A 24,344-nucleotide genomic window follows, 5' to 3' on the forward strand; every position below is an offset into this window, starting at 1 on the left:
TGGACACAAAATTTAAGGAGATGCTAAAAACTCAGTCATCAAGATAAATCAGAGTTCAGGGTAATACTCTGAAAAATCAAAATTCATGCAAAAAATCCATGATGAACAAAATAGCGCAAGTTTGAATAAACAGCGGATCATGGTCTTCCCTGGTGGTGCAGTGGTTGAGAGTCCGCCTGCCGATGCAGGGGACACGGGTTCGTGCCCCGGTCCGGGAAGATCCCACATGCCGTGGAGCGGCTGGGCCCGTGAGCCATGGCTGCTGAGCCTGTGCATCCGGACCCTGTGCTCCGCAATGGGAGAGGCCACAACAGTGAGGGGCCCGCATACCACAAAAAAAAAAAAAAAAAGAGCAGATCAGCAGCAATGCTGTGCCATCTTGGAGTCCAAGGTGAAAGGAAAATCAGTAACACTGGTCATCTCACCCTGGGTGGCCCTGATTCTTATCAGCATACCAGCCTGGGAAATCCTGTCCTAGACAGTTAGACTGCAAGTCCGTCTCTTCTCCAGGAGACACCCCTGCCTTTCCAATTTCTAAAATAATATCTCTTAATTGCCGGTTCTTGAGAAAGGCTGATCTGGAAGCAATCAAAATCTTTGGAGGTAGGACCTGGGATTCCAAAACTATACCCAGGAGAATTCAGATGCACAGTAAGGTGTGAGAAGCACTGCCCTAGGTGAGCCTCAGGTCTCCCTGGGAAAGCCGAGAGACAAGTGGTTTACCTGAGCCTATCGCCTCCTTACCTTCTCTGTGTCGATGCCTCTGGACATGGACCAGGTAGACACGATGTAATCCATGACACGCTCGCTCAGTCCCTTGGGAACCTGGTAGAGCTTCAGGAAGTCCCGGACACTGTTGAGCATCTCATGATACCTGTTGGTGTTGGCGTACATCTGCTGGAAAATGGTTGTCACATTCCCGAAGATGGTGGCATACAGAAGTGCTAGAGGAAAGAGGAGGAGTAAAAATACATATCAGTGATCCGCAAACTAGGGCCCAGGAACGCCCAGCTTGTTCAGAGCAGGCCAATGGTCAGAGCTGCCCACCCAATGGCAGATGCTTCTGACCTTCTCAGAAGAACCTCACCCCATGAGCCTCTGGGAGTGGACCCAAAGAAAGAGTCTCCAAACACCAGGCCACTAGGACAAACTTGTGGGAGGCAGGGCTAGGGTGGGGCAGCTGGCATGACTGGGGCCAGAAGTAGGAGATAGACAGCAGTGGGGGCTGGGGACAGGACAGCTGGACTGCTTCACTATATACGTTTTATCACAAAAAGCTTGAGCCATGCCTGAAGCCATCAGTCAAATGTGTTCTTATGTGCTCTGAACCAGCCCAAATCCAAACCTATCATCAAGTCATCTTTTTAAAGCCCTGCTATGTGCCAACTACACTACCTGCCAGAGACAGGATGGGGAATGTGCCACTCAGTCCTGGCTCTCACACAGCAAACAACATAGCAAACAGACTTTAAAAATGTAATCACAAATAATTAAATAATAGCAAGTCTGCCAACAGCATTGAAGGATGTTATATCTTTGCTTTGTATTTATTGTTAGGTGCATGTCAACACAACAATCGACTTCACTGTGATGTGGCTCCTGGGGAAAAAAGCATGGCTTTGATATGAACAGAATAAAATCAGGTCCCCTGGAGATGTAACAAGCACCTACTACATGATACTGTTGCTCCGCCTACATTAGTGTCATGAAGAAGGACCATTATGTCATCATAAAACCCCACATTTTACATGTAACCCCCATTTGCCCTTGAATGCTAAGCTCTCTTCCAGGAAGCCGCCCCAACACTCCTCCCCTCCATCTGTCCCTGTGAGTGTGACTGCAACTCCCCAGGCGTACAGATCTTCCTCGATTAACGATAGGGTTACAACCCAATAAGCCCATCATAAATTGGAAATATCGTTAAGTTGAAAATGCATTTAATACACCTAACCTACCAGACATTGCAGCTTAGCCTAGTTACCTTAAATGCGCTCAGAACACGTACATTAGCCTACAGTTGGGCAAAGTCGTGGAAAGCAAAGCCTATTTTATAATAAAGTGTTAAATATCTTATGTAATTTATTGAATCCTGTATTAAAAGTGAAAAACAGAATGGTTGATCCTTGTGATCACGTGGCTGACGAGGTGCTGCAGCTCACTGCCGCTGCCCAGCATCACAAGAGCATATCATACTGCATATCACTAACCCAGGAAAAGATCAGAATTCAAAATTGGAAGTACAGTCTCTACTGAAGGCATATCGGTTTCACACCATTATAAAGTCGAAAAATCCTAAGTCAGGGACTATCTGTATTTCCACTGAGCTCGTGTTATAGACACCATTTTGCAATCATATTCTTCTTTCTTTGCCTGTGCCCTTACAGTAGGCTTGAAGGCTGGACTCAGCTTTTCCTTGCCATTGCAGCCGGGGGAGCTAATGCTATACCAGTACCCAATAAATATTTGTCATATTAGTGAATTTCACATGTTTTTGCTATGCCTTACTTTAAAAATGAGTTACTATTGACATACAATGAACTGTACATGTTGACGTATACAATTTGATAAGCTTTGACATATGTATACACCCATAAAACAATCACCACAATCCAGATAGTAGCATATCCATCACCGCTAAAAGTTTTGTCATGTGCATTTATAATCCCTCCCCCTCCGCCTCCCATCTCCAAGCAACTGATGTTTTCTGTCACCATAGATTAGCTTGCATTTTCAAGAATTTTATATAAATGTAATCATACAGTATATATTCTTTTTAAACATCATAAAACACATTCATTTAAAACGTACAGTTCAATGGCTTTAGTACATTTATAGAGTTGTGCAACCATTAGCACAATCTAAGTTTAGAATATTTTCATGCCCCCCCAAAAGAAATTCCTATACCCATTTATCAGTCATTCCCCATTTCCTCCCTAATCCCCTAATCCTAGGCAACTGCAAATCCACTTTCTGTCCCTTTTGACTTCCTTATTCTGAATATTTCTTATAAATTAAATAATATATGTGGCTTCCTGTGACTAGCTTCTTTCATTTAGCATAATGTTTTCAAGGTTCATCCAGGTTGTAGCATGCATCAGTACTTTATTCCTTTTTATCGTTGACAATATTATGGATAGTATGGATACTCCGTATTTCATTTATTCATTCATCAGTTCATGGGCACTGGGGCCTTTCAACTGATGAATAATGCTGCTATGAACACTGCTGTGCAAGTTTTTGTATGAACATGTTTCCAGTTCTCTTGGAGTAAAATTACTGTGTTATATGGTAACTATGTTTAACATTTTGAAGAACTGCCATAGTATTTTCCAAAGTAGCTGCACTATTTTACATTCCCACCAGTGGTGTATGAGGGTCCCAAATGCCTCCATATCCTTATCAACACTTGTTATTATCTGTCTTTTTGATTATTGCCATCCTAGTGAGTGTGAACTGCTATCTCTCTGTAGCTTTGCTTTGCATTTCTCACATGACTGATGATGTTAAACATCTTTTCATGTGCTTAATAACCATTGGCATGTCTTCTTGGAGAATGTCCACTCAAATCCTGTGCTCATTTTTCAGTTGGGTTTGTCTCTTTATTATTGAGTTATAAGAGTTCTTTATATATTCTGGATATAAATCCTTTATCAGATACATGATTTGCAGATATTTTCTCCCATCATGTCGGTTGTCTTTTCACTTCCTTGATGGTATGGTTTGCAGCATTAAAGTTTTTAGATTTGATGTAGTCTAATTATCTGTATTTTTTTGTTTTCTTTTCTGACTGGCTTATTCATTCAGCATAATTATTTTGAGATTTATCCATGTTGTTGCATATAGCAATAGTTTGTTTCTTTTAAAAAAATGTTTTATTTTAAAATAATTATAAATTCACAGAAAACTGTAAAGATAGTACAGAGAGATTCCATGTGTGTACACTTTAGCCAGTTTCCTCACTGGTTACAGCTTACATAACTAGAGCATAATATAAAAACCAGAAGATTCACATTGCCGTAAAGTGTCTGTATAATTCTGTGTCACAGTGTCACATGCGTAGATTCATGTACTGAGTACCACATTCAAAATACAGAACTGTTCCATCACCACAGCCATCCCCTTATACTACCCCTTTATAATCACTCCCCCCAGCAACCACTAATCTCTTCTCCTTTTTTATAATTATGTCATTTCAAGAACATTATATAAATAGGATCATACAGTATGTGACCTTTTGAGAACTGGCTTTTTCCACTTAGCAGAATGTCCAAGATCCATTCATGCTGTTGCACGTATCCATAGTTCATTCCTTCTTACTGATGAATATAACCCATTGTATGGATACACCCCAATCATTTCTTTCAAATAATCTTACTCAGGCTTGGCTGACAGACTAAGGGAGGGAAAAATAATAAAGGCATAGATCTAGAAGGAAGGGAAGGAAATCTTTGGTTAAATCTGCCCAGTAGCACTGGACACAGCTGCCTGGAAAACTGAGGACACGAATCCACCCAACAAGAATTGCAAACAAGGATGGGAAAGAGGACTGCCAGCTCTGGAAAGGTGCCAGGAGTGGTGCCAATCCGAACAAAAGGAGCCAGATGAAAAGCAGAAGTGGTCAAGCCTGAATAACGCAGACACAGCTCTCCTAAGCTCATAAATAACCTCACACAAGACGGGATCGAAGCTGCTCCTCCAGCCCAGTAATATTATTGTATTACAATATTAATATTGTATCACACCAAGAGCTCTGGGTCCTACCCAGAGAAAAATAAGACAGTATTCTCTGGCCCTTAATTAGAAATTGCTGTATGGAATTTGGGGGGAAGGACAGCAAAATTTTCATTTCTCTTTAGAAAATTTTGTGTTTCTTTTTGTACACATTATACATACACATCATTTAAATGGCCAAGACATTTTAAAAAATGCTTAGTCCTCTCAGCCTTCTTCCTTTTCAATTTCCTGTTCTGCAGAAGCAGCCACTTTCAATTAGCTGATTGCTCTGCTATTGATCTCCACATCTGAACATCATGCTCAAATCACTGTGTCCTGATGCTTCAGTTTCAGGCATCATCCACCCACCTCTGAGAATTTAGCTTCCTCCTACTACCCCATCCCTTACTTCCAATCTCATACTCAAACCCCACTCCTTTTCCCATTGCCCCATCCTCCCAGGATATTTATATCACCATTTTGGTGAGCCAATTATCTGTGCTTATATTATTATAACTAGATGAATGCTAGACACATTTAAGTCATGTAATTATTCTTCATGTGATGACTGTGGTTACTTTTCATTTCCTGCAATGTTTTCTAATAATAGACTTTGTCTTTTCATTTGCTTAGCTTACCTGTCGCTAATTTGACTCCAAACTCTCCCACAGATAAATAAGTTTCTTCTTAATATATTAAAACACATTAGTTGGTCTATCCACTCCATTTCCATAAAGAAGTCCTCCCTGGAGGCTTCTGAACTGATCCACTGCCAGCTGTGTGGCTGTCTCCACTCCAGTACCCTGGGAAGTCACTCCACTTAATCCAGTTAGAGCCCCCAATTTCTGCACCCTGTGTCTTCTGATGTCTTGGTTTACTTGTCTTTGTTGGTTGAAGACAAACTCTAATAGCTTTCTGGGAAAGGCTATAAGGGAGCAAAACCTTTGAGACCTAATATGTCGACTTGTACTCAGTTAATAGCTTGTCTGGATGTAGAATTCTAGATTAGAAATCATTTCTCGCAGAATTTTGGAAGCATTGCCCATTGTCTTGCTGTTGAGAAGTCAAAAGCATTCAAATCCTTCATCTTTCACAGTGAACCTCTAGAAGCTCTTTTTTTCACAATGTTCTGCAAATTCATAAGGATGTACCTTTTGCTGTGGTTCAGTTTTCATCCATTGTGCTAGGCTTTCAATAAGCCCTTTCGACCCAAGAATTTATGCCCTTCATTTCAAGAACATCTTTCTGGGTTTATTTCTTATTCTTTTCTCCCTTTCTTCTTTTCTTAACTTTCCTTCAGCAGATCAAAGTGACAAGAAAAGGAAAAGAGAAGAGAGGAGAGGAGAGGAGAGGTGAGAAAGAGTAGATGATCAGGGTGGTGATAGTAATCATGGGATGGAGTGAGGGAAGGATAAGCATTAACAAGGATACTTTTTATTTCTAGTCAGCTGTCTTTCAGCATTTGGGATAAAATTCACAGTTTCTCAAAGGCAAGAGAGAAGGGAAATTGAGAGACTGTTCTATTCTATGAACCCTAGATAGAAGGAAGCCCTAGTCAAAAGCAACACATTAAGAGCAATGGCAAAGGAAGTAGGCATCGCAACCCCTAGGATCTTTGGTGGGACAGAAAGGAGACGGTCAAGGAGTGAGTCTGGAACTAAGAAGTGTGTTGAGCAGGAAGCCACAGGTCCTAAGCTCCTGGCTATTCTCTGCGACCTGTAACTGGCTCTCTAGCTCCCCATTCTCCTCACGGCATCCTGGTCTTGAGAGCCATCTGTCACAATCCCCTCCCCTCTCCCATCTCTGTCTCTTTGGGACATCTACTCCAGGTACACCTAATCTTCCTGCTACCAAAAGGAAGTGAAGAAGGGAAGAGCCTGTCCTTTGGTTAGAAGGCATCTCTGGAATTCCAGGTGACCAGCTTCTGCAGAGCTGTTAGATCCTCACCACCATACTTTTAATAATTGGTGGGTTAAACAGACTTGTGGGCTTCTCTAGGAAGTTGGTCATTATTCATAAAGTTATTTCTGTTAGAAAATGCACCCCACCTTCTAATAAACAACTTGCACAGGATAATGGACTCCTAAACTCAAGAAGAAAAATAAGTAAGTTGCCACTTCTGCAGTTGTATCAAAGCTTAGAGATAAAGAAAGAATATGAATCATTTTCCTTTTCGTAATCATTTAAAAATCATTGCCCTCTGTTGGTAGTTTATGGGTCTATCCAAACTGACTTCGTTCAGTGCAGAATTCCAGATAATAAACTGGAATTTAAAGAAGACTCTACCTTCAAACCTTTGTTTGTTTCTGTACTCTTAATTCCCAGCAAAAGTTCATCAGGGCTTTTAAAACTGTTTGGGGGCCTTACCACTAGTTTCTGATTCAGTAGGTCTTGAGTGGGCCCTAGAGAATTTTTATTTCTAACAAGTTCCCAGGTGATACTGCTACAACTGAGAACTTTGAGAAGCATGCTACTAAGACTTTCTATCTTTTATTGCAGTTCGTGTTTTAATTTACCATATGTTGTCAAACTCTATGGACATAAACATTGGTTTTGATTTCTTTTTTAGGTAAGCTGGTTAGATTATTCACTGATTATTTTTTAAGAGCAGGGATAGATCAAAAGAGTTGCTTATAGGGACCTCCCTGGCAGTCCCGTGGTTAAGACATCGTGCTTCCACTGCAGGGGATGTGGGTTTGATCCCTGGTCGGGGAACTAAGATCCCGCATGCCGCATGGCCGGCCGAAAAAAAAAAAAAGAGTTGCTTATCTATAAAAAGCCCATTTTCTGAATATAGACTCTAACATTCTCTCTCCCTCTCTCCCTCTCTCCCCTCGCCGCTTCTTTAACTCTACCCTCCCTGGTTACCCTGCACCCCAGATTTCATAGGTACCCACAGGCAAAACTGAGGAAGTAGAAGCCCCTTCCAATCCCTGTTTTTAAACCAGATAGTGCCTGAAATTCAATATCCATTAAGATTATGCCTCACTGCTGCTTTTTTTTTTTTTTTTTTTGGCGGTACGTGGGCCTCTCACTGCTGCAGCCCCTCCCTCCACGGAGCACAGGCTCGGGACGCACAGGCCCAGCGGCCATGGCTCACGGGCCCAGCCGCTCCGCAGCATGTGGGATCTTCCCGGACCAGGGCACGAACCCGTGTCCCCTGCATCGGCAGGCGGACTCCCAACCACTGTGCCACCAGGGAAGCCCACTGCTGCTTATTTTAATGACGCTTAATTTCTTCCTTTTTTTTTTCTTTTGAAGAAAAAAAAAAAAGACGTTATATGAATTTCCCTTAAAACAAAATCACAAGTCTACTGATCCTAATTCCCCATTTGGCAGCCAGCTGATGAGAACGAAATGCTCATTAAGTCAGGTAGCTACACTGGTGGGTTTGGGGGGGAAGGTTATTAACACACCCAACACTGGCATTGAGAGCTCAAAGCAATCCAGAGACACCCTCTCACTTCCAAGACATTCATGAGATACGGCAAATAGAGCCTAAAAAGGCAGAGAAGGAGCTCAGTTGAATCTTCTGCTTCCTACGTTAGGTGTAGCCCAGCAAATCCTGATCGGTGAACACAGTGACTTGTGCACCCATAATATTATCTGATAAGGAAATAAAGATGCGGGCTACAGAGTTATACCCTCCTGGGTTCAAATTCCAGCTCAGTCACTTAGAGCTGTGTGGCCAGAGGCAAATTACTTCTTTTTTTCCTCCATTTCTGTTAGTCTGACAAAAGGAGAAACACCTGCTCACCTCCCTGGGTTGCTGGGGAAATGGGATACTGTGTGAAAGTGCCTGGAGTACAGAGCAGGTGTACTGCATTTCCTCAAGACAGTAACCTGGAACACTAGCCTGAATGGGACTCTTGCCTTTCAATTGCATAGGTGGACTCAAAATTTATCATTACAGGAAAATATTGGAGTCCAGAAGAGAGATGTCTGAAACCAGCTCATCATGTACAAAAAGAGGCCTTCAAAGGAATCTCTAAAATCCATAAATGCTAAGAACTTTGACATACCAGCTGAAATACTGACTACTTAGTGATTTTGAATGAAGCCATTTGTGCATGAGGAAGGACTGAAGAATAAGTATAAGCAGGGAGGGGGAAGGGAATAAGGCCTGGGAACTAGATCTAGTCCTTATTCCATGTCATCTGGCCCACATGACAGCAACACATCTATTTCTGTTAATGTATTTTTGGTCTTTGCTGCTGTTATTGCTTTTGCTTATTCTAATGTGATAATGATGGAGTGGGTGTGAGGATGTTTATATTGGCATGGTAACTGGTGACTAACTTTTACAATCTTATTTCCTATGGCTTGAAATCCATAGCTAATGAATCTCATTGTCTGGGAAGAAATGGAGAGTAACAATGGGAAGGAAAAGAAGTAAGCTCATTGCCATGCTAACAGATCAAGCCAGCATACGAGAACTCAAAAAGTCCTGCTTTGGAGACTAAAAGCTGCAATTTGGAATCCTGGTTCCACTCCCAACCTCAGGATGATCATTCACCCTCTCTAAATTTCATCATATATAATGGAGTTAATAATTACCTTTTAGTTTATTTTTAAATAAGTGGTATAAGGTACATAAAATGCTTATCACAGTACCTGGTATATAATAAATGCTCAATAAGTAATAACAAGAATTCATTGCAGGATGGTTAAGAACTGTTTCTAAGTTATTTCCTGGAAACGTTCCCTCACTAAGTTAATCATCAGATATTTTAATTCAACAAACGTTAACCCAGTACTCAGGTGAGTCATGTGCTATGCTGGGAAGCAACATGGTACAATGAAAATAGCTTGGGCTCTGAAGAGAAGGAACCCTGAGTTTGAATTATTGGCCCAGCCACTAATTCAAGTCTTAAGAGCCTCAGTTTCCTTATTTATGAAAGGGAGAGGGTAATCTCCACCTCTCAGGGTTTCTGTGAAGATTCAATGAATTAACATGACAAATGTCAACCACAACGCCGGCATGGGATAGATCCGAAATAAATCTTAGTTTTCTTTCTTGAAGCACCAAATGTTAACATCCCTCCATCAATCACCCCTGGACTCTAGTCTCCTCAGTCCTTGGCTTTGAGTGGGTACCTCTTCCTGAAATATATAGCTTGTGCTTTTCTTTAAACAGAAGACTTTGTAGAGTGCAGGAACTTTGGTGGAGTCATTTCAGGGGCATATTCCTTTGCATTCCTTTGCAGGTGCTCAGTAAATGCCATTGACTAACAATTGAAGAGACTGTTCCAAAGAGGTGAGTTTGCCCAGGTTCAATTACACAAGGTAAGAAGAGTTCTAGATCCAAATACAATGTGGGTGGGCTTTTCCCACACAGTATCACCAATTCTCCAACACCTGCTGGGTGTCTTACAGTTCGGCTCAATTCTGAGAGCATCAGATTCCAACAAGCTGAGGGCTCAGTCCTGAGACAGCCCTCCACTTCAGATGCTAACTGCAAGGCTAGGTTGTCACCTGTGCTTCTGATTGTCTGGCTATAGATCAGAGCTTCCCACAACCCCCTCTTTGGGTTTGATTAATTTGCTAGAGTGGCTCAGAGAACTTAGGAAACCCTTTTACTCACTAGATTACTGGTTTATCACAAAAGATATTAAGGGACAAGAATCAACAGCCAGATGAAGAGACACATAGGGTGAGGCTCCAAACAAAGGGACTTCTGCCCCTCTGGAGTTTGGGGTCTAGCATGGTGACATGTGGAAACATTCTGGTTCACCAACCTGAAAGCTCTCAAAACCCATCCTTTTGAGTTTTTATGGAGGCTTCATTACATAGGCATGATTGATTAAATCATTGGTGACTGCACTCAATCTTCAGAACTTCTCCCCTCCCAGGAGGTCAGGGGTGGGACTAAAAGTTCTAAGCCTCTAATCACATGGTTGGCTCCACTGGCAACCAGGCCCCATCCTTTGATGGGATCCACAAGTCACCCATTAACACAACAAGAGACACCTTTACTGGTTTCATCACAGGAAATTCCAAGGGTTTTAGCTGTGCCAGAAATAGGGACAAAGGCTAAATTTATTTATATTTCTTATTATAAATCATAATATCCCACAAGACCATCTCAGTTTGGTCTTGGACATGGGCATTTTGTAGAAATGCAAATTCTCAGGCCCACTCCAGACCTACTGGATCAGAATCTCTGGGAATGATGCCCAGGCATTTGTATTTTTTCAAACTCTTCAGGTGATGTTGATGTACCTTGAAGTTTGAGAAGCACTGCTTTAAATCATACTCATCCTCAGAATTTCCCTATAAGTGTTAAGTCCTACCCGAAGGGAGGAGGATGGTCAGAGGCAAAAAAAAAAGATAGTGGGCCAAACTGAGGAAGCACAAAGGAGCTATGAAGAAAGCTAACCTTACTCTACCAGACAGAACAATGGAAATAAAGCCAGGAGAGAATCAAAGAGCAATCCTACAGGTCAGTAATACCTTGATGCATGGGACACTGATGGAAAGACTACACCCAGCTCTGAATTTCCTGCTAGAACTATGCCCTCACTCCTCCTCAAGTTGGACAGCTATTGCCCTGGGCACAGAAAGTGCCCCCCCCCAAATCAGAGACTATAAAACACTCCTACATTCCCTATTTTATAACAAGAAAAACCTGCAAGCTCTCATTTAATATCTTGCTAAGAATAGCACAAATTCCTATACCATGTTAAAACTCTGCCGTGCTGGTGACTGTCACTTAACAAGCAAAATTCTTACAGGGGAGACAGAAGGTTATTTTCAGCTATTTCTCATCTGTCGAATAAAACAACTGCTCCCACCCCACGGTAACCCATTAACAATGCAGCCTGTGCCCCCTCATTTCAACCAGTGTTTTAATAGCAACACAGATAAAGGCCCAGCAATTTCCACAGAGAATTACTTCTGCACATGAATCAAGAAGGTCAGATGCAGGTTGGAAAGGTCTCCAAATAATTTGCTACTTTCACGTATTTTGTGCCTGCTGAGTTCTTGATCGCAAAGAGATGACCACTTAGGCACAGTCATACCTGGCTAACGGTAGGCTGGCTTGCAGATTTGCAAACCCAGGTCTTGCTTTACTTCACAATGAGAGCCCTATTTCTCCAACATGAGTCATCAAAAAAGAATCAACCTAAGTGTCCATCATCGGATGAATGGATAAAGAAGATGTGGCACATATATACAATGGAATATTACTCAGCCATAAAAAGAAACGAAACTGAGCTATTTGTAATGAGGTGGATAGACCTAGAGTCTGTCATACAGAGTGAAGTAAGTCAGAAAGAGAAAGACAAATACCGTATGCTAACACATATATACGGAATTAAAAAAAAATGTCATGAAGAACCTAGGGGTAAAACGGGAATAAAGACACAGACCTACTTGAGAATGGACTTGAGGATATGGGGAGGGGGAAGGGTAAGCTGTGACAAAGCGAAAGAGAGGCATGGACATATATACACTACCAAACGTAAGGTAGATAGATAGTGGGAAGCAGCCGCAGAGCACAGGGAGATCAGCTCGGTGCTTTGTGACCGCCTGGAGGGGTGGGATGGGGAGGGTGGGAGGGAGGGAGATGCATGAGGGAAGGGATGTGGGAACAGATGTATATGTATGACTGATTCACTTTGTTGTAAAGCAGAAACTAAAAAAAAAAAAAAAGAATCTAATTAACAAAGCCATCTAAAATGACATCGTTTTTAAAGCCATTTAAGCAAGCATGTTAACTACCATTGGAAAATGACCCCAGTTAAATTTATGTCTACTAAAGTTATAAGCTCACACAAAGCTCAAACTTTTTTTTTTAAATGCTGGTGTCATTTCAATGGCCTTTATTGTTTTTTATATCTTATCGGTGTATAATTGCTTTACAATATTGTGTTAGTTTCTGTTGTACAACAAAGTGAATCAGCTATATGTATACATATATCAAACTTATCTTTTACATCTCAAAATGAAAAAAAAAACTTTTCAGAAGGTACTACTATCACCACGGTGAACTAAACTGCACCAGCACAATGACCACAGACAGGGCCTTTTAAAGAAATACCTCCTTCCATAATAATAAAAGAAATTAAAATCACTTTTTCATTGTTGACTACTCTGATCTCAATACCTCCAGCATCTGCTGGTTTTCCTCCCTGAACCACCATCCGTCTCCTAGGTTTTCAAAAGCAGAACTGGAGGTATTTAGTTGCTAAGTGACACGGTAGGTCCTGGTACCTCTCTCCACATTGCCTCCAAAGTAATAATTACCCAGAATGATAGATCCCTCAGCTTTCTACTGCCAAGAAGCAGAGAGTCGTAAACGATCATACTGGACAGAGCTGTCCTTTCCTGAGTCAGTGGTTCTGTTAGACTCTGTTGTCTAATACTAGCTGTAAAGCAAGTGACTCCACCCCTTTGGACAGAGGAGGCCCAGATACTTGTTGAATGAATGAATAAGTGAATAATAGTAACAGTGATAATGACAGCTGGTACTTATATGGTTTTTATGATGTAAGAGTTATTGTTCTAATCACTTTGCATAGATGACTTATCTTAATGATAGATAGATAATGATAGATACTATTATTATCTTCATTTTACTCATAAGGAACCTGAGTCAAGAATGTTTCAGTGACTTGTCCAAAGTCACAAAGCTGGTAAGAGACAGATGGAGGATCCACACCCAGGCAGGCTGGTTCGGGAACTGACTCCACCACTGTACCAGATGCCTCTCTAAACACATGTCTGCTGTGCCAGATACTGTTCCAATGCTTCATTGATATTGAATATTTAAATCTCTTAACAGTCCTATGAGATAGGACTGCATCAGCCTTAATTACAGATGGGCCACAGAGAGGTTAAGTAACTTAGTCAAGGTCACACAGCTAGCAAGTATGAAGCTGAATTCAAACCCATGCAGTCTAAACACAAAGTCCATGCCCTGAACCTTTACACCAGAGTTTTTCAGCCCCAGCCCTATTGATATGTTGGGCCAGCTAATTCTTTGCTGTGTGAAGCTGTCTTTTGTGTTACAGGATATTTAGCAGAATCTCTGGCCTCTACTCACTGATGCCAGTAGCACCTCCCAGTTGTGGCAATGAAAAATGTCTCCATATGTCCCTTGGTGGGCAAATTCACCTCTAGTTGAAAACCATTGCTCTACACTCTGCTGCCTTTCCTTGAATAAATAAATCTGCCAAATGAGGGAGTCAAACAAGAAACAGGATGCATGGGATCTAAAGTCCCTCTGATCTCCAAAAAATGACCATGATTATGAATTCTGATTATGGAATTAGAAAGAAAACTTGAAGTGGATGATAACACACTAGGCCTACTCCTGATGATAAAAACTTGGCCTTTCTCATCTTCTTAGAGACATAAAGACAATTTTCAGTCTAATGATGATGTCCATAATTGACTCTGAGGACTTCTTATAAGCCCAGATATCTGTGTTCCACAAAGATTTTGATCAGGTACGAAATAATTCTCTTGCCAATACACACACCTTGAGTCTCTGTTACGTCCTTCCCACTAAGTCTGACACGTCATAGCAGTAGAGCTTTAGAGTCACATGACTGAGGGTTAAATGCCAGCTCTGCTACTTACTTGATGTGTAATTTTGGGCAAAGCACTTGATCTCTCTGATATCTGTCTTCCTCATCTGTAAAAAGGGGATAACACCATCTGCCTTACAGTAGGGTTTTGGTAAGGATTAAATGTGATGATGTACGTGAAGTGCTCCACGCAGTACATGCCCAGTACAAGTCAGTTATTGCTATGTTATTATCATTCAAGATCCAACTCAAAATGTAAGTCTTCCAGAAGCATCCCAGATCTATCACATCTGACTTCCCCACTGTGCTCCCCAGTGTAACTAATATGTGAAATCAACAATACTCAGATGGGTCCTACCCACCCGGAACCACCATGAGCATGGTTCTCAACCAGGGGCCATATTAGAATCACCAAAAAAAGCCCTTTAAAAATTATAGTTTCCTAAAATTTAGTTATACTCAGGGGTAAACTGGGGTAAGAAGAGGTGAGCAAGTAGAGGTTTTAAAACATCTCATGATTCTTATAGGCACCATTATCTCATCCCCATCTGTGAACCTCTAAATTTGTCTGTGAGTAACCACTAGATGCCTTGTTTTGAGAAAGTCTGGTTATGTTCAACTGTTTTAAAAATGTTTAAGGAAAAGAGTGTGATGTCTTTCTGAAACAGATTATAAAACACAGGCTTAGCCAAGAAGTACTTAGTGCTAATTGGGTACTGATGATTAAAAGAATAAAACAGGGGGAGTAGTTAATTGAAGAAATTAGTACTAAGTAGATAAATGAACTTTTTTCTTAGTTGAGGAGAAATAATCATAGGCTAGCTTGAGATTTTACAGAGACTAGGAAAATATCACAGTCTTGATTTTTTTCTCTTTTCTCACTTTAAAGAGGAAAGTTTAAGAAATAATGTATAGAGAAAAAGGTACTTTTAGGCCTTGAAATTAGCAAGTTCATTATGTTTCATGAAGAGAGATGGCTAAGGAGACTCATCAAGTGTTAGGGGGAGAAAACAGAGCCTTCACCAGGGCTTGGAACAGCCAAGCTTTAGTGTCTGCTGTGACACTTAGGACAGGCCAAGGGTCCTGGGCTTTCTGCCCTGAATCACTGGGGCTGCAAGACAGTCAAGTTTACTCTGAGGGTAGGGAGGAAAATAAAAAGTAAGCTTAGCAGTGGTGGATGTGTTGAGTTTAGGGAGGAAAAAAAACAACATTCAGGGCTTCCCTGGTGGTGCAGTGGTTGAGAGTCCGCCTGCCGATGCAGGGGACACGTGTTCGTGCCCCGGTCCAGGAGGATCCCACATGCCGCGGAGCGGCTAGGCCCGTGAGCCATGGCTGCTGAGCCTGCGTGTCCGGAGCCTGTACTCCACAACGGGAGAGGCCACAGCAGTGAGAGGCCCGCTTAAAAAAACAAACAAACAAACAAAAAGTTCAACTTGTATTTAGCTTATTTAATAATGTATTTCCATACCTTGATAAATTTGTCCCCCAAACAGCTATCAGAAATTATTGAATTCTACTGTTCTGTTGATAGTGATGTTAATAGAAAAGCCCCAAGTGGTGAATTCCTCTAGACTTCTGATTCAGTTTCACCACGGCATCACCACTGAACAGTTGACTTGGCAGAAGCTATCAGAGGATGTAAGAACAGTGCTTAGAAAAACACAATCAGCCTTGAGAAAGTAGAAGAAATAACCCTCAGAGAATTCTGCTGGAGGGGCAAGGCCAAGGTTAGAAGGAAGCACGTGGGAAGGTGTTCCAGATGACAGAATTAACGTCTGCAAAGGAGCTGAAAGCAGGGACAGGGCAACATGGGCTAGAGAACAGGCGAGGTTATTTAGCTGCAACATAAATATAATACATGAAACCAGAGTCTGCATCTAGCTGACCCCATTTGGGGAACTGAGCAAAGAAAGGCCTTCTGCATGAGAAGATGCCAGAACTCCATCTTGAATTATTCTGATAAATGAGGGAGTGGGGATACATGGAAAATTCCAGGCGAAGGGAATAGTATGTCCAATGCATACTATTCCTTGATTTGAGAGAACAAATCTTGTCTGAGTAACTGCAAGTCTCTCAGCATGGCTGGTGTCTAGAATTCAAGGGTAGTGGTGGGGCAATCCTAAGGGAAGAGCTTGGGGTATGACAAGACCCACATCACGAAGGGTGTCCTCAAGTTTTTATCCCGAAGGCAATGGAACTCCTTATCTATACTTGCTATCTCCCACCCTGAGCTCAGCACAGACACGACCAACTGAAACAGGATCCCAGGATGCAGATGCTTCTCCGCTCATGGGTTTCAAGGGAGGGATCAGAGCAGCCCACCCATCGACTGGCGTAAGGCCAAGGAAGACACTAACCGTTTCCATGTTTATGAGTGATCCACTGGTAATTTGGTTTGCCAAGACAGGGTATCAATATCTGTTACAGAATTAACTTGCCATTTGCTAATTCTGATATAAAATGTTGGCTAGTAAAAGTTTTCAAATTGCCATAGCTTCTGTAACTTTTGAAATATTTTCCAACTTAATTCAGCACAAGGCAAGGAGTTTCAGAAACATACTGAGTAAGGTCTACGTGTGCAGGTTAATTGGAAGATCAGCAGTAGACCCTCCTCCCCTCCCTTAGACATCTCTCCCCCGCAGGCATACACAGAGAGCAGAGGTCCTGGCTCTGTGACGGCCCTCCACTTCTCTTCTAAAACTTAGATTCCAACTCTACTCGGAGGGGCTCTTCTGAGCCAACTGACCCTCTGGATGCCCCCCCCCGAATCTGAAAGAAGGGATGCAAAGAACCCAAGAAGTGACAGGGCTGCCCTAGGAGGGTCACTATGACATTGCCATCAATATGAGGAAAAGGGAAGTTCAAAGGGGCCCAGGGTTTAGAAAGAGCAGATAAATAGTCTGTATTCTGCCCTGAGAGACATGATCAAAACCTTGTGCTGCTCCCCAGTGTGGCTCATTGGGTCACTCTAAGGGACAAGTATGAGCAGTCTCTGAGGGGGGAGGAGTGTTCTATCACTGACACATTTAGAACTGCCAGCTCACGGTGATCATAGAAATATTCCAACTTTCAATTAGTATTTTAGTATTTTTATTTTTTATTTTTTTAAAGTATTCATTTATTTTGGCTGAGCCAGGTCTTAGTTGCAGCATGCGGGATCTTTGTTGCAGTAGATTGTGGCATACGGACTTCTTGGTTGCAGCATACATGTGGGATCTAGTTCCCCAACCAGGGATCGAACCCCGGCCCCCAGTGCCCCACTGGACCACGAGGGAAGTCACTGTATTTTAATATTTTTAAATTCTCACAGACAAACCACTAGTGTGGACCACTCCCACCCCCATCTCCCACTTGGGACAGCCCTGCTCCTCCCTGGTCTCTGGTTACAACATCTGGGCTGGGCTGTCAGAATGATCAAACTGAACCCCATTTGGCATTTGGTTATTCTGCTGTTTAGAAATTTCAGATCTTGTGCCCATTCTGGAACTAAAAGCAGTACAACTACTTAACTGAAAATGAATGGGTTTTCAGACAATCACTTCAGTCCAATGGACAAACTTGATCTCTTCATTCATTTATTCCACAAACATTTGCCAAGCATCTCTTTTCTGGTAGGCCTGGTGCTAGCGCTCAGATACAATGTCTGATAAAACCTGGTCCCATATGAACAAACAAATGAGCTGCGGTGTGGTCAGGGTGAGATCTAGACTGGGGGTGGCGGAAGCGGGCAGGGTGTGCAGCATGCCCAGAAAAGAGTTTTGAAAGATAAATGGGAGTTAAGGGGTATGGCAGTGGAGTGGGGAAGGAAGACTCCCAAGGCAACTAGTTCGGCCCTGGGGCACCAGGTATGGATGGAGAGTGGTGAGAGAAGAGGCTGGATCAGTGGGCAGGGGCCAGGCCTAAGACTTATGCACAGCCAAGACACTTGGATGTGCATTTAATCAAGATTTGCTTACCAAACCACTAGTGTGTGCTATGAACCCATGGACATTTTCAGAGCTTCATTAAATATAATGAGGGTACAGGGACTGCCCTTTGCAGAAGAATGTACACACACTCAGTTATTTCCACCATTTAACTCTTACTGCTTGGTTAAATCCACTGCAGATAATTAGCCAATAGTTCAAAGAACATGGATTGAATGAGTGACTTCCTCACCCACCAGCTCTCCTTCAACTTTTCTTATCAGTCCCATCACACAGGCTGAACATTTTGGTATCATTTCTGCATACTCCTTTCCTCACCCTTCTCAGTTCCGTTACCTGACATCTCTATTTCTTCTATGTGTCTGGCGTCCACTTTCTCCATTCCATTCCTGCTGCTTCTTCTAGAACCACTTCTTTTCAAAAGGTCCACATTTCAACTGCTTCCCAAGCCCTGGTCCTCTCTTCAGTTCCTCCCAAACCACCTCAAATCCTGCCTCTACACTGCAGTAGCCATCATTTCAAAGCATTCTTTTGGTCGTATCAATACCAGCCCCAAACTCAGGGGTTCCCCATCCAGTCCATCCTCCTAAGCATCGTGTCCAAGCATGTGGCGCAACTGTAATGGGGAAGAACAAATCTGATTCCATATTAGATCTGTTTCTTTTACTTTAACCTCTTTATTGTATTGCTTTTGCTTTGAGTTAAGAATGTTGCCTAGGGACTTCCCTAGTGGCGCAGTCGTTAAGAATCCACCTGCCGATGCAGAGGATATGGGTTCGAGCCCTGGTCTGGGAAAATCCCATGTGCCGCTGAGCAGCTAAGCCCGTGTGCCACAACTCCTGAGCCTGAGCTCTAGAGACTACAAGCCACAACTACTGAGCCCATGTGCCACAACTACTGAAGCCCACACACCTAGAGCCTGTGTTCTGCAACAAAGAGAAGCCACCACAGTGAGAAGCCCACATACCGCAACAAAGACCCAATGCAACCAAAAAAAAAAAAAATTCGAACACAAACCATTTGATTTAATTGAAAAAAGCAATGTTGCCTATAGCCTAAAATATACAGGATAGCCTATTCTCAGGGCTCTGACTTCTGAGTCCATTCATGTAGAGATAAAAAGTTGCAGAACAGAGAATAACATTTGTCTTGTTGGAGGTTTATGGGAACATCGTGACCTGATCTATCCAGACAGCTGCAAGAACAAAGGATTCCTACACCAATAAGTTCGCAACAACTAACCACACCCCTCCCTCGAACTTGCCTTTAAAAATGCTTTGCTGAAACCCTTCAGTGAGTTCGGAGTTTTTTGGGCACGAGCCACCCATCTCCTTGCATGGCCCTGCAATAAACCTTTCTCTGCTCCAAACTCTGACCTTTTGGTTGGTTTGGCCTCACAAAACTTGCATTCAGTAACACGACCTGCCTTTGCACACTTGTCTTCCACCACTCACAGTCACACAGCTATGCTTCAGACAACCCTTCCCTTCCTCGTGTGCACCCTGCATTGAGGACTGAGTCCACTGACATACAACCTGTGCAGTCACATGGACTCTGCCCTTAGAAGGTCCCCCACTTGGTTAAATGCTCTGCTGTCACTGATTTGAAATTCTTAATGATTATTGAACAAGGAGCCTCGCATTTCCATTTTGCACTGAGCCAGCCCCACAAATCATGCTGCTGATGCTGCCTGCTTTATTCTTTATTTTTTTGGGGGGGCATGCTGCATTTGGGATCTTAGTTCCCCAACCAGGGATTGAACCCGTGCCCCTGCATTGGAAGCACATAGTCTTAACCACTGGATCACCAGGGAAGTCTGATGCTGCCTGCTTTACATCCTTATCTTTAGTCATGTTGTTCTCTCCATGGAAAGACCTTTCCTACCTGCTAGAACCTGACCCCCCCTTTCAAGGCCCAGCTCAAATGCCATGAGGTCTTTGCCAGCCTCCCGGAGCCTGAAGCAGGCTCTCCACTGGGTTCCCAAAACAGTTTTCTTTTACTTCTGTTTTAGCACTTGTCACACACAACTCACAATTTGCAAACATGCCTCATCCTCCTTATCAAAATGACAGGCAAACTTCTCTGAGTTGGGGGTGGGAGGTACATTCTTTCACTTCTGTTGCTTCTCAGTACCTGGCACAGAGTAAACTCTCAATACATTACTGATGAACTGAATTTCACTCTCCATAATAACCCAGTGATTTCTTGGCCCCTAGTGCCTCTTCTCCCAATGGGCTGCTCCCGGCCCAGCCCAGTTCTGCAGACTGTGCTCACGGTAACATCTGGCCACCTCAGAAACTATGGTAATGTAAGAACAGGCACCAGGCAGCCAATTACTTGCAGAGAGTGAAATGATTTTGTAACTAGTAAAGCACATGAAGTGCTGTTTGAGAGAAAAGGAGAAAAAAAATCAACCCAAATTTGAAAGTTACTAGGCTAGCAAAATTTTCCACAGAAGAGAACTGACTCCCAGTTGTATGTAAAATTGCTCCTAAAGTAAGTGTTGCACTGGGATGCCCAGGAGGCTTCGTGAGGTTGAAGACTTCCACCCCAAACACAGCCAGTGGAACGCAGACGTGTTTTGCTCTGAGGACCATACTGCATCAAGGAAAGCTGAAACTACAACATGCACCCTCCCCGTATGTCACTTACAGCACATCTTAATCCAGTCATGTCTTTTTCTTGCTAAAAACACTCTCAATACTCTCCTTACTAGAGAATAGAGTCCAAACACCTTAGTATAGCCAACATTTATTGAGAGCTTTCTTGGTGCCAAACACCACATCAAGTATTTTATAGAGATTGTTTCATAAATTCTTACAGACTTAGATAATAGATGCTGAGACAGGCTGGGACCTGAGACCTGGAACCCTTTGCTGCCATGCTTGCACCTGGACAAACATCTCCTGGAGCAATAAAATACAAAGAAACTATAAGGGACTAAAAATAACTGTGTGTATGTGCAGTTGGGGCAAATTATGGACAAAAAAGATACAAAGAGACCAAAAACCCAACTACTCCTTCTTTTTTTTTTTTTTAATGGAGCTCTTTTTTTTTTTTTTTTAATTTGTGAAAATGATAGATTCCCACCTTCAGTAATGTCTTACACCTGGATTATGGGTCCTTTTTTTTTTACATCTTTATTGGAGTATAATTGCTTTACAATGGTGTGTTAGTTTCTGCTTTATACCAAAGTGAATCAGCTATACATAAACATATGTTCCCATATCTCTTCCCTCTTGTGTCTCCCTCCCTCCCACCCTCCCTATCCCACCCCTCTAGGTGGTCACAAAGCACCGAGCTGATCTCCCTGTGCTATGCGGCTGCTTCCCACTAGCTATCTATTTTACGTTTGGTAGTGTATATATGTCCATGCCAGCGAGACAATGGCAATTGCCACTTCTGAAGAGCCCCCTGCACTCAACACTACCAAAGCAGTGGGCAAAACACCTCAGCCACGCATTTGGCCCAACTCCTGGACCCATCCCTACTCTCACCCCGTATAAGGAACTGGCTCACCCCACCGCTTGGGGTGCGAGTGAGCAAGGGAACCTGTTACTTGTTCTTGCTCCTCCCTGGTATAGCAGGGGCCCCAATAAAGCCTTGCCTGAATTTCTTGTCTGGCCTCTATTGATCAAGGAGGCCAAGAACCCTGGTTACTAACAGTGCTATGATTATCCCTATTTGAAATATTTGAAAACTAAGATAAAGAGAGGTTAAGTAATTTGCCCCACATCACACAGGAACCAAGTGGTGGAACAAGATTCGAAGCAGTTCATCTTCGAAGCGCCTGAGCACTTCATCACTGCGCAGGCCCCTGCCCACCAGCCAGCCCCCTGTCTCACACCTCTGCTCGTCTCCTGCCCCACACTGGCACCCATCTGAGCATGTACAGTCCTCTGAGCTGCCTAGCTCTCTCACTCGGGCTTCCAAGCCTTTGTTCCCAGCATGTACATTATTCTGGTGAATGTGACCCTATTATACCTCGGCTTCAAATTTGGGTCTCAGGCCTCCTTTCCACTCTTAAAAGATTGTGGAAAACAAAGAGCTTTTATTTATGTGGATTACATCTATCACTATTCACCATGTTAGAAATTAAATCTGAGGAAATTAAAAATATTTGCTTATCCACTTGAAAAAAATAATAAACTCATATGTTAACATAGATAATATATGTGATGAAAATAGCAATATTGTCCAAAACATTAAAAAATTAGTAAGAAGACTGTTATTGCTTTACATTTTTCCAAATCTTTTTAATGTCTGGCTTCAGAGATGACAGACTTTTTATACCTGCTTCTGCACTCAATCTTAAGTGATATGTTGTTTTGGTTGAAGTATATAAAGAAAATCCAGTTTCACACAGATATGTAGATGGAAGAGGGAAGACTATTTTAATAGCCTTTTCGGATAACTGAGAACATTGTTCTTTGACACTATCCTAAAATTCAACAAGTGGTAGTTTCTTACAATTTAATGTGGAGTCTGAAACCACATCAATAAAATTATCATACTCTGTTACATTAATCCATTGGTCTTTCTTACTCTTTGAAAGGACCTTTTTCTCATGCATGATTCTGAACACCATGCATTGGTCATTTGGAAAATATGGGTTCACTGAGTTATAAAGCTCTTCCAAAAATCACATTTCTTTGTGCCAAACCAAGACATTTCACTAAAAAAGACCAAAAAATCCTATTTGTTAATCACATCAATTCCATCAAACCATTCTTTGGAAACCGTCAAATTCATGGTGGCAGATACCAGTTTTTCACACTTCTAATTTTTGCTTGAAAGCTTTAATTGTATCATTGACAACGAATACTGTCAGTTGTTTTCCTTGAAGTGACAGGCTCACCTCATCGATTTTCAAGAAAATGTCTGCCAAATACCCAAGTCTGAATAACCCTAGTTTGTCGGTTGTTCTCTCAAGTAAAAATGGTACTGAAAACAGTAGCTATTTCAGTTAGAAATTCAATTGCACAAAATCTTTTCCTTGAAACAGCCATAGAATTTCAGTATGCAGAAGTGCTTTATGTATAATTCTCATTTTGTTACACAGGATATTAAAATATGTACTCAAGGGTCAAAATTTAATAAATTTAATCATTTTTGCTTCATCAAGGGCATTCTTGAGTGAAACCAAATTTTTTATTTAATGAGTGCACAGCAGTGAAAAACACAGTGACTACAAATACAATTTGGCACTCCCTTTATTCATGCTAAGGGGCTAGTGTTTCACACACCATTGCTTTTGTACCATCAGTGCACACATCAACACAGACAAACAATGTCTTAGTATTATTATGTACATAGTTTTGACCTCACAAACTCCCTGAAAAGCTCTTGGGGATCCCCATGGATACCCAGATCACACTTTAAGAACTATTACCTTACACAGCTTTCTAGAGCCATCGCAGATGTAACTTCCCTGAGAAATTTTACCACCTCTCCTTCTCTGTGCCACCACTGTGATTTGTATAAACTTCTGGCATAGTACTTATATTTTATTACATATAGTTAATTCTATCTTCTTTCTCTCCTACAATTGTCAGTTCCTTTAGGGCAGAAACCATGTCTTATTTATCTTTGAATACTCAGCCCTTAACAGTATCAGGCACATAGTAGGTGCCTGATAAATATCTGTTGAATGAATAAATGAATGAATGAATGAATGAATAACTTGTATGGCAGATTGTTATTTTCTAAAGATGGTTACAATAATATGTCCCATCACACATGCTCTTCTATAATCCTGCACTTACCCATCAATAGGTCTGCTCCCTTCTCTTTTAACCTGGCAGGTCTTTGTGACTGCCTGTAAAAGCAGGTCTTTGTACAACCTATAAAGCTAGTAGAAGAGATGCTATGTGACTTCTGAGGCTAGGTCTTAAAAGCACCATGCATTTCTGTCCTGACCTCTTGGGACACTAACACTTGGAACCCAGCCATCATACTGTGAGGAAGTTCAAGCAGCTTGTGCAGAGGTCTACCTGGAAAGCAACCTGGGTCACTGGCTCAAAGCCCCAGCCGAGTTCCCAGCCTACATTCAGGGACCAATTTGCTGCCCATGTGAGTGAGCCATCTTGAAAATGGATCATCCAGTCCCTATTTGAGCTGAGCCTACTGAAAATCTAACAGAAATGAGACACCCTGGTGAACCATTGCC

The 24,344-nt window shown here is 42.1% G+C and overlaps 1 protein-coding gene across 2 annotated transcripts in view; it reads right to left on the reverse strand.

Annotated features, from left to right (window-relative positions):
• Positions 1-24,344, reverse strand: part of KCNH1 (potassium voltage-gated channel subfamily H member 1) — a gene marked incomplete at its 5' end in the record, with an annotated part of 415,511 nt that overhangs the window by 118,442 nt on the left and 272,725 nt on the right. For both annotated transcript variants that reach the window (XM_081224401.1, XM_081224400.1), the window contains one exon: positions 745-944. In XM_081224401.1, the coding sequence (XP_081080527.1) occupies positions 745-944 (200 nt within the window). The remainder of the gene's footprint in view (positions 1-744; positions 945-24,344) is intronic.

Source organism: Mesoplodon bidens (genome assembly GCF_964165515.1).
Source record: "Mesoplodon bidens genome assembly, chromosome: 2".
NCBI lineage: Eukaryota > Metazoa > Chordata > Mammalia > Artiodactyla > Ziphiidae > Mesoplodon > Mesoplodon bidens.